The sequence below is a fragment of the Nicotiana sylvestris genome, chromosome 11, assembly GCF_000393655.2.
Source record: "Nicotiana sylvestris chromosome 11, ASM39365v2, whole genome shotgun sequence".
In the NCBI taxonomy this organism is placed as follows: domain Eukaryota; kingdom Viridiplantae; phylum Streptophyta; class Magnoliopsida; order Solanales; family Solanaceae; genus Nicotiana; species Nicotiana sylvestris.
In genome coordinates, this window is record NC_091067.1 from 162,846,366 (window position 1) to 162,857,503 (window position 11,138).

At 36.7% G+C, this 11,138-nt stretch overlaps 1 protein-coding gene across 1 annotated transcript; it reads right to left on the reverse strand.

The window, feature by feature from the left end:
- Positions 1–3,867: 3,867 nt before the first annotated feature.
- On the reverse strand, positions 3,868–5,021 carry LOC104216437 (extensin-1-like). The gene has a single exon (XM_009766473.2). It carries the CDS (start codon positions 4,984–4,986, stop codon positions 3,985–3,987), a length of 1,002 nt encoding a protein of 333 aa, XP_009764775.1. The 5' UTR covers positions 4,987–5,021; the 3' UTR covers positions 3,868–3,984.
- Positions 5,022–11,138: the final 6,117 nt, after the last annotated feature.

Sequence of the window (11,138 nt, forward strand, 5' to 3'; positions counted from 1 at the left end):
TCCATCTCGGTCTAAAGCAATTCCCGAGATCAAGTTCATCCGTAAATCAGGTACATGCCGCACATCCTTTAGAACCAATGTGCATCCGACATTTGTCTTGATACAAATGTCACCAATCCCCGCAATCTTTGAGTAACTTGTGTTACCCATTTTCACTGTGCCGAAATCACCTGCTACATATCTGCAAAAAAGGTCTCTTACCGGTGTGGCATGGTGAGATGCCGCTGTGTCAACCACCCATTCCGACTCTGAACCTGACAGGTGCATGCATTCCTCTTCCTCATTTATAAAGAGGACAACATTATCATTATTTTGCACCATGGCGGCTGTGTTGTCGTCATTCTTCTGGCCACTGGTTTCACCTTTGCCCTTCCTTGGATTTGGGCAATCTCTTTTGAAGTGACCTGGTTGATTACAGTTGTAGCAATTTCTGACTCTTGATTTGGATCGGTTCTTTGACTTCCCACGAGCTCCGGATCTACCATAGTTGTTCGAACTCCTTTGATAACTCCTGCCTCTACCTTCTGTGATGAGAGCCTGTCCTTGATTTTCAGGCTTCTTTCTCATCTTCTCATTGAGTAGAAGAGCCGATGTGACATCTTTCAACTCAATAGTAGTCTTACCATGCAGGATAGTTGTTGCCAAATTATCGTACGAAGATGGCAACGAGTTCAATAGCAAGATGGCTTTATCTTCTTCCTCGATTTTCACTCCGAGGTTGGCAAGCTGTGTGATTAGTCCGTTAAACACATTTAAATGTGACAAAAAATTCGTACCTTCACTCATGTGTAGGGCGTATAACTGCTTCTTCAGGTATAATTTATTTGTCAGCGTTTTGGACATGTATAGGCTTTCCAACCTTGTCCAAATTCCTCGTGCAGTGTCTTCATCAATGATGTTATTTACCACATCATCTGATAAGTGCAACCTAATTGCACTAGCAGCTCTTTCATCCAAGTCAGCCCAATCCTCAGCTTTCATGGTATCAGGCTTTTTGGAATCAACATCTAGAACCTTGTGTAATCCTTGTTGGATGAGCAGATCTCTCATCCTTCTTTGCCATGTTGAGAAACCGTTATCTCCGTTGAATTTTGCTACCTCGTACTTTACTCCGGACATTTTTATTTTTCACCAAGTATAGTACTACCGACAGTGAATAGTATTTCAGTGAACGAGCAGAACCTGTGCTCTGATACCAGTTGTTGGGAATAAACCCCTTACCAAAATAATATTCACGGTAATAAAGCGGAATAATAATGTAGCACCGAGATACGGTAATTAACAAGAATAAAAGAGTAACAATGACACCAAAATTTTTACGTGGAAAACCCTTCTGAATAAGGGAAAAAACCACGACCCCGAGAGGAGCAACTGATATCACTATAGTAAGGAATTTTACAACTTTGTAGGTCGGAGGTAAATACTCCAAAGACCACTACAACACTCAAAAGAAATAACCCTCTTTTGATATTCCCACCTCACTACAATATCGCTCTCTCTCTATTTTCTTCACAGACTATTTTCTTATACCTTGTCTGTGAAACCTTACTCTTTCTTTCTCTCTTTGTTGGTGTGAAGAAATGAGAGTTGAAGCTCTCCTTTTATAGCCAAAGCTTCACCCTCTAAAGCCTACAATATTTGACAATTTACACACACTTTTCACAATTCAACAAAGTTGGCTACCAAACCAAAGAAATTCAACAAGGTTGGCTACCAAACCAAACTAATTCAACAAGGTTGGCTACCAACCAAAACCAAGTCAACAAGGTTGGCTACCAAACCAAAGAAAACTCTTATTAGGCACATGCCTAATACTTCTTCAATGAGATGGACATCATCAACATGTTCTGTTAAACTTACCCAGACATCCACTTATTATCGCGAGAGAGAACTTCAAAATTAGTAAGAAAATGTTTCTTGATTCATTTACTTCACGTGAGGTACATATCACATTATGTTTCCAAGATTGTTTTTTTTTTTTTCCTTTTGATGTTGGATTGTTGATGTTCCATATTTATGCTAATGTTTTCACAATTATATTTATTTAATTAGAGTTTTAAAAGATTAACGTGTTTTTAGCAATTTTTTTAACTTTTCTACTATTTGTAGATTTATAAATTAGTTAAATTCAAGGTTTATGGGGCTTGCACACCATGTCTGGAGCTTACACTTCGCCTTGGGCGCCCATCCTTCAATACACTACGTTAGACCTTACTTTTGCCATTTTTGTGTTTTTCAATTTTTACTAGTTTCTGAATAGTTCCTTGCACGTGTATCCCATGCTAATTAGTACAAATATTTCATGATGGTATAAATCCATTAGTACAAATATTTCAAGATGGTATATATTTTGTGATGATTCTTTTTTTTTTTATAAGAAGTATAGAAAGCTGGAGAAGAACACTCTTATATCAAAGTATAACAAATATTGGTAAACCATAATATATATATTGGCACAAATAATAACTTTAAATTTCTTCCAATATGCATCTACAAGAAACATTATCAAACAATAACATTACGGTTTTATTTCTTCCCGCAAGGGCCATATCTACCTAGAAGTAAATTACATTGAAAAAAAAATAACTCTTCCCCTAATTTTAGTATCAAGAAAAAATGAGGGAATGTCTTTGTAGAATTCCTTCAAGAATAAATAATGATAAATAGAAAGAAGCAGTAAATAACTTTAAAAAAAAGAAGAGATATACCGTTACTTACCAAAATAAAAAGAGAAATATGATTTTAGTAATGGTCATGATCTCATGCAAAAGAAATTGTCAAAAGGACAACTCAAGATGCATTTTGAATCTATAATTTATACCTCATCCCTTGAACTCAAGAGACAAAATTGCAGCAGATGAAGTGACTGCAAGAGGAAACATTTTTACCAAATAACAAAAGCATGAAATACAGCAATAACAATAGCAAAAAACAAAAACAAAATTGTCAGTGGGAAGGAAGAAAAAAGAAAACTAAAATAAAAGGCTGATACGAAATGCACTAAAAATTAAATGAAAAAAAGTAAAGTATAAAACAGATATTAAACGCCCCATAAAATTGACCATCTGGTGATAGCTTCATGCTTCACGCCTCATGATTTTTTAGCAATATCATGAGTCCAACTAACAATGAGCATGCTTGATCATAGTCATTTGACTGTCCTTCATATCAACACACAGAACTAATGGCTCTCTCATAAGAAATTAATCAATAATAATAAGAATACGTATATAATGTAATTTAAAATTCAAATGATAAGGCATGTTACCATTCTGGTATTTTGCTGTGATAAGGATTTGGTTTAGCAAAAGGCTTCATGGGTACATAGTGTGGAGCGACGAAGGTGAAGAAAAGGAAATACATTTAGAGTAGTGGAACAGACTTTACAACATTTAATTATGAGTAGTAAACGGATGGTTTTAGTGGTGAAAGTTAGAAGGGCAAAAATTAACACTCAATAAATAGTAGAAAATGTAAAAATTATTAATTACCTTGCATTCTTAATTGTACTTATTCATTTAATAGAATTCTTTTTTGAAAAAGGCCAAAATAGTCAATCAAAATTTTATGGGTATTTTCGTAAATCAACTTCATGGGCTTCCCACTTATAATATAGTATGACTTAAATCTTTTCAACTAAGTTTGAATAGATGTTCAGGAGGTGTACTTATGGACTAATGAATGACTTCAGTCTATTAAAGCACGCAGTATTAGACAAAGGAGACGACAGAATTAAGAAAAGTAGAATGCATAGAATCTCGATATAATGAGAATAAATGATGGAGATCTCGAGGATCTTACTTAAACCAAATAATAAATAATACAAATTATTAAAACAAAAGAACATTGAACACATAATAAGAAAACCCGATCATTCCGGGAAGCATATACAAATTTTGGATGAGGAAATGGAGCTGCTTCAAAAAAGAGGACAAAAAGGAATGAAAAGTCGTGGAAATGGCGAAAATGATTGAATAGTTAAAATTAGTAGTAGGTTGGAGGAGGAGATGCCGATGGGGGTGGAGGTGAAGCATAGATAGCGGATTGCTCGTACTTCTCAGGTGGTGGAGGAGAGGCATAGGTGGGAGTTTGCTTGTAATAGTTTGTGGGTGGCGGAGATGAGTAATAAGATGGTGATTTTTCATAGGTTTTTGGTAGAGACGGCAAGTTGTAAATTATAGGTGATTGTTCGTAGTATTTTGGTGGAGGTGGAGGAGATTTATAGGAAGGTGTAGATTCTTTATAGTACGGTGGAGGTGGAGATTTGTAAGAAGATGGTGATTGCTCATAGTATTTTGGTGGGGGTGGGGGTGACTTGTAATAAGGTGATTGCTCATAGTATTTCGGAGGAGGTGGAGGTGATTTGTAATACGAAGGTGATTTCTCATAATAAGTTGGTGGTGGTGGAGACTTGTAGTTGGTGGGCGTAGGCGATTTGTAATAAGTTGTTGGGGTTGGTGACTTGTAGTACTTTGCAGGCGATGGCGATTTGTAGTACTTTGCCGGAGATGGCGACTTGTAATAGTATTTTGATGGAGCTGGCGACTTGTAGTAGTTCTTTGAAGGAACTGGTGACTTGTAGTAGTTCTTTGAAGGAGTTGGTGATTTGTAGTATTTTGCGGGAGTTGGTGACTTGTAGTATTTTACGGGAGCTGGCGATTTGTAGTTCTTTACATGAGCTGGCACCTTGTAGTATTTTGCGGGAACTGGCGCCTTGTAATATTTTACGAGAGCTGGAGATTTATAGTATTTTGCGGGAGTTGGCGACTTGTAGTAGTGCTTTGCAGGAATAGGTGACTTATAGTAAGGAATAGGTACATGATACTTGGATGGAGATGGAGATTTGTAATACTTCTTAGAGGTGTAAGAAGGTGAGGGAGAAGCATGCCCATAAGAGTAATCAGCAACAACAGTGCTGGCTACAAAGCAAATTGCCAAAGCAGTTACAAGTAAAAGCCATTGTCCCAGCTTCCATAAGCTTGTCATTTTGCTTATGCAGCTAACAATACTTAGAGAAAGAATGAAAATTGAAAAGAACTTAAACTTAGAATTGCATATTGAGTAGGGAGCTCTGGTTTTTATATAGCAACATAATATTATCAGTTTAGGAATGTGTTATTGGCACCCACTAAGATTATAGCTAAGTCAAAATATGGGCTTCGTCTTTTCTACAATTAGTGGTAGAGCATTTTCTCCAGGACTTGTCTTCCGTAGTTGAGTAGGGAACTCTGCTTTTTATATTGCAGTGAGACATCCTTATTAATTAGGAGTAACATTTATGTAATTGTTTCATGGTTAGCCACATAGCAAAGTCCAAATACATAATAGGCCAGTACTTAGTGGTTAGCTTTTATCTGGTGGTCGAAAAAATAATTTAGAAATAAATATTAGAAATGGAGAAAACAATGAGGATGCCACGACTTGCATCCCATTAGCGAATAATTAAGTTGATTTATACAAATAATTATGGTATATTAATGAATATGAAGTTCAAAAACTGTCAGGAAAACTATCCTGCCTCTGATAATGGGATAACGAATACCATCATTTTGATATAAAACTTATACCGGTATTAGTTAATACCCACAATCAAATATGAGATAACTCTAACCCCCAAATTTTATACGGGATTAATATCTTTATCCTGATAACCTAATGACCCCTCAATTATTGGTATGAGAATCAGTACAACCTGGGATAGGACGGGGAACTTGTAAAACGGTTTGATCCAGATGTGGGGGACTCTTGTCTCGTAAAAACTGTGCTTCCAACCCCCAACACATAAGGCTCGTCAAATTGATTTTGCTCAATCGAGTGTAATTAGCTATGTAAATTGAAAAAATCCTTAACTAACCCTTAATTTCTCAAAAGCCATCTATATTGATCATAAATTGATACAAGTTAAGAAGAAATCAAGCAATTAAGGAGAAGAACTCGAATTAAGCACTGAAATACAGTAACAGTGAAGTTGAGTTGGCGGCTGACGTGGCAATAGTTAGTTATGTTAGTTACAGTCATTTAGAGTTAGTTACAAGTTGTTAGTTAATAACTACTTCTAGAATCTTCAACTGAGCATATATAGTTGATATACATGTAATTGAGGAATCACTTTTGATGATAATACAATTCTATCTTTTCTAATTTCTTCTCTCATTGAGCTATTTTCTCGATAATTCCTGATATAGTTTTCACCTTCGTCGAGCTTCGATCTCCTAGATTGACTATTCTCGTTAGATTCTGTTGTATTGTACCAATTGGTATCAGAGCTTTCTGTCCTTGGCATCTTCGATCATGACTCGCAGCAAAAATACAGAGAAACCTGTTGAAGAAATGGAGGACAAATTAACAGCTATTCAAGATCAATTGCAGAAGTTGATGGATGGAATGATGATTCTAAATGAGCAAAATGTACAAACTGATAAGGAACTACTAGAATTGAAGGAAACCATGGGAGCTATGAATCAAAAAGGGAAGAAGAAGGAGCCAGTTAGGGCAGAATCTGCTATTGGTTGAGCTGGTTCAACGGAGAGTCAACAAGAAAGAAGAATCAAAGAAGTTCATCAATGTGCGACTTCTAATGGTAATTTTTTTACTCGATACTCTAAGCTAGAATTTTCTCAATTTTTTGGCCATGATTTGAAGACTTGGTTGTACAAAGTCGACCAATTTTTTTCTATGGATGAAGTAGCTTTTGATCAGAGGGTTAAAGTGGCTTCTATTCATTTTGATGGCAAAGCTATTGCTTGGCATAGGTCACATGTGAAATCTAGGGCTTCAGTTTTAGAACCTACATGGACTGAGTATGTGTTAGCCTTGAATGAAAGGTTTGGTGAAGTGTTTGAAGATCATATGGAAGCCTTAAAGAATTTGCAGCAGACTGGCAATGTTAAGGACTATCAAGCTAAATTTGATAGATTATTGACAGGGGTTAATCTGTCTAATGAAAATGTAATTAGTTGTTTATTAGGTGGACTTAAGCCAGAATTGAGCAAGGCTATGAGAATTTAGTCACCTAGAATACTTCTACAAGCCTACAGAATTGCTAGGTTGTAGGAAGAAGTATTTGAGGCCCAAGCTCAATCTTGGGGCCTTAAACCTAACATAAGAACTCACACTGCCCTACTACCTACCCCTAATCATAATTAAACTCAGTATAAACAAAATAATTCATTACCAAACTCCACCAACAAGAAGCCTTTTGAACCTATTCTTAATAAGAACATTAGGATTCCTGACAGGAGATTGAGTGCAGCTGAAATGGACGAGAAGAGAGCAAAGGGATTCTGCTTTTTCTGTGATGATAAGTATGTACCACGCCACAACTGCAGAGATAACAAACAGTTGTACTTGGTAGAGGTGACAGAAGATGAAGAAATCGAAGTAGAGGAACGGGAAAGTCTGGTACAAGAGCTATTGGAAGACTCAGATGAGTTTATGGCTATTTCATTGCAAGCATTTAGAGGTATAGCAGGTTATCAGACAATTAAAGTTATAGTCCATCATGAAAAGAGGTCATTAAAGTGTTGATAGATACTTGAAGTACTCACACTTTTATTAATGAGAAGTTAGCTGCAAGGGTAGGCTGCAAAGCTTGTTCTATTCAAAAACAATCTGTGCGTGTAGCTGATGGCAAAATACTACAGTCTTCTTCAGTTTGTAAGGACCTACAATGGCTATTACAAGGTACAACATTCTCATCTGATTTCTTACTCTTACCATTGGGAAATGAAGATATTGTGCTAGATGTGCAATGGTGGAATACTCTGGGGAGGATATTGTTTGATTTCAGAAACAGAACCATTGAATTTATGTACCTAGGGAAGAGGCATGTACTTAAGGGTGCAAATGATCAACTCAAGTCTGCTAAGGCTAAGAGTTTGATAAGAAACGAAGGAGCAACGACTCAATTCTTTATGATGTCTTTAGTAACCAGTGAGGATGAAAACATTTAATGCCACAGTATACAAGCTATGCCAAGTGCTGATACCTTCCCAGACTTAGCAGCACTTATAAAACAGTATTCATGTATCTTTCAGTTGTCCACTACTTTACCTCCTCACAAGGGTTCTTATGATCACAGGATTCATCTAAATGAAGATTTTAATCATGTTAATAAGAGACCATACATGTATACTGGAATTAAGAAGGATATAATTGAAAAGCTAGTGCAAGAAATGTTAGACCAAGGAGTAATACAACCTAGCACCGGCCCCTATGCATCTCCTGTAGTGTTAGTGGGGAAGAATGATGGTAGTTGGAGACTTTGTGTAGACTATAGAGGTCTGAATCAAATAACTATCAAGGATAAATTTTCTATTCCCACTATTGAAGACTTAATTGATGAACTAAGTGGTGATGAGATCTTTTTCAAAATAGATCTTAGAGCTGGATATTATTAGCTAAGAATGGCTGAAGGAGATGCTCACAAAACTTCTTTCAAAACTCATGAAGGATATTATGAATTTTTGGTAATGCTCTTAGGGATAACCAATGCACCTTCATCATTTCAGAGTTTAATGAATGTTGTCTTTAGACCATTATTAAGGAAGTCAGTACTGGTATTCATTGATGATATTCTGATTTATAGCAAGAGTGTGACTGCTTATGTAGATCATGTAAAGGGTGTGTTTGACTCAATGAAGCAGCATCAATTGTATGCCAAGATGTCAAAGTGTGCATTTGAAGTGGCTAAGGTTGAATACCTTGGGCATTTTATCATTGTTGAGGGTGTATCTACAGACCCAAGGAAGATTACTGTTGTACAAGAATGGCCTACACCTTTGAATATCAAATAGTTTAGGGGATTCCTAGGTCTTGCAGGCTATTATAAAAGGTTTATTCAAGGCTTTGGAACCATATGCAAACCACTTCATGATCTATTGAAGAAGGATGGCTTTGTGTGGAATGATGAAGCTACTACTGCTTTCAATAACTTAAAGCAGGCTTTGGTCTCTACACCTGTGCTAGCTATGCAAGACTATTCTAAACCTTTCACAGTAGAGACAGATGCTAGTGGTAAGGAAATTGCGGTTGTGTTAATGCAACAAGGACATCCTATTGCTTATATAAGCAAGTCCTTAGCTCCCAGACATCAAGCTCTGTCAGTTTATGACTGAGAGCTACTTGCTCTTATCTTTGTTGTTGCTAAGTGGTCTCATTACTTATTGGGTAATCATTTCATTGTTAAGACAGATCAGAAAGCATTAAAGCATTTATTGGATCAACAAGTGCATACTGACTTCCAAGTTGCTGGCATTTCTAAGCTGATGGCATTTGACTTTTCTATTGAATATAAGAAAGATTCTGAGAATATGGCTACAGATACACTATCAAGAAACCTGTTGTTGAACGCTTAGCTATTTTCTTGCTCACTCCTAATGACTCACTATATTTACAGATTAGAACTTCATGGAGGGATGATCCAACTTTGCAGGAGCTGATAACTAAACTATCCCTCCAACTTTGCAGGAGTTGATAACTAAACTACAAACACAACCTTATAAATCCTATACTTGGTGTAACAACCAACTTAGATGGAAGGGCAGGTTAGTTGTGGGTAATGATCAGCAGCTGAGAAAGACTATAATCACACTTTGGCATAGTACTACTCAAGGAGATCATTCTGGGATGGATGCTACTATTAAAAGGCTGCAGTCCTTATTCCATTGGAAATATCTTACAACGAATGTCATAGATTTTATAAATAAGTGTGATGTCTGTCAAAGACATAAATATGATGATGCAGCTTCACCAGGCCTATTACAAGCCTTACCAATTCCTACAATGTTTGGACTGACATCTGCCAAGATTTTATTGAAGGCCTTCCAAAATCACATGGTAAGGAGGTGATTCTGGTAGTAGTAGAGAGGCTAACTAAGTCTGGGCATTTCTTAATTATGCAGCACCCTTACACTGCTTAGACCATGGCTCAAAATTTTTTAGACTAGGTCTTCAAGCTACATGGTATGCCTCTTACTATGACGAGTGACAGGGATCCATTTTTCGTAAGTTCTTTCTGGCAGGAACTCTTTTCACTTCAAAGAGTACAGTTGCAAAGGTCCACAGCATACCATCCACAGACAGACGGTCAATCAGAAGTGTTGAATAGAACTTTGGAAACCTATTTGAGATGTTTTTGCATAGATAGTCCTAAGGATTAGTCAAAATATCTGCCCTAGCAGAATGGTGGTATAATACTATCTATCACTCTACTATTAAATGCACTCCTTATGAAGCATTGTATGGTCAAAAGTCTCCCATACATCTTCCCTATTTGAGTGGAGATGCAGATATTGAGATGGTTGATAGATTCCTTGAAGAAAGAGAAGCCATAGTACAGTTGTTGAAGTTCCACTTGTCTAGAGCTCAAAATGAAGGATGCTGCCAACCAATACAGGTCTGATAGGTCGTTTGAAGTGGGAGAATGGGTTTATCTGAAGCTTCAGCCTTACAGGCAAATTTAAGTGGCTACAAGACCTTTCAACAAATTGGTTGATAAGTATCATGGGCCTTATCCTATTGCAGCAAAGGTTGGTTCAGTAGCTTACAAATTGCTCATGTCTGTTGATGTCCTTATCCATCCAACCTTCCATGTTTCTCAATTAAAAAAGTGCCATGATGTGCCTAACATCATCAACCATCCTCCTATAATCCATTTATCCCGCCCATAATTACTGCCCTCAACCAGAATCCATCTTAGAAAGCCATCTATACTGATCATAAATTGATACAAGTTAAGAAGAGATCAAGCAATGAAGGAGAAGAACTCGAATTAAGCACTAAAATGCAGTAACAGTGAAACTGAGTTGGCGGCTGACGTGGCAATAGTTAGTTATGTTAGTTACAATCGGTTAGAGTTAGTTACAAGTTGTTAGTTAAGAACTACATCTAGAATCTTCAACTGAGCATATATAGTTGATATACATGTAATTGAGGAATCACTTTTAAAGATAATATAATTCTATCTTCTCTAATTGCTTCTCTCATTAAGCTATTTTCTCGATAATTCATTGTAACGACCCGACTGGTCATTTTAAGAATTAACACCCGATCCCCTATTAACTGCATTTTTCGTATTTGTTCCTGCTATTGTAAGTTGCCAAGAAGGTACGTTTTGGATTTCGGAGTGTTTTGGGACA

Excerpts from the sequence above, each read along its gene's own strand:
- LOC104216437 (XM_009766473.2), bottom strand. The coding sequence starts at position 4,986 with ATGACAAGCTTATGGAAGCTGGGACAATGGCTTTTACTTGTAACTGCT.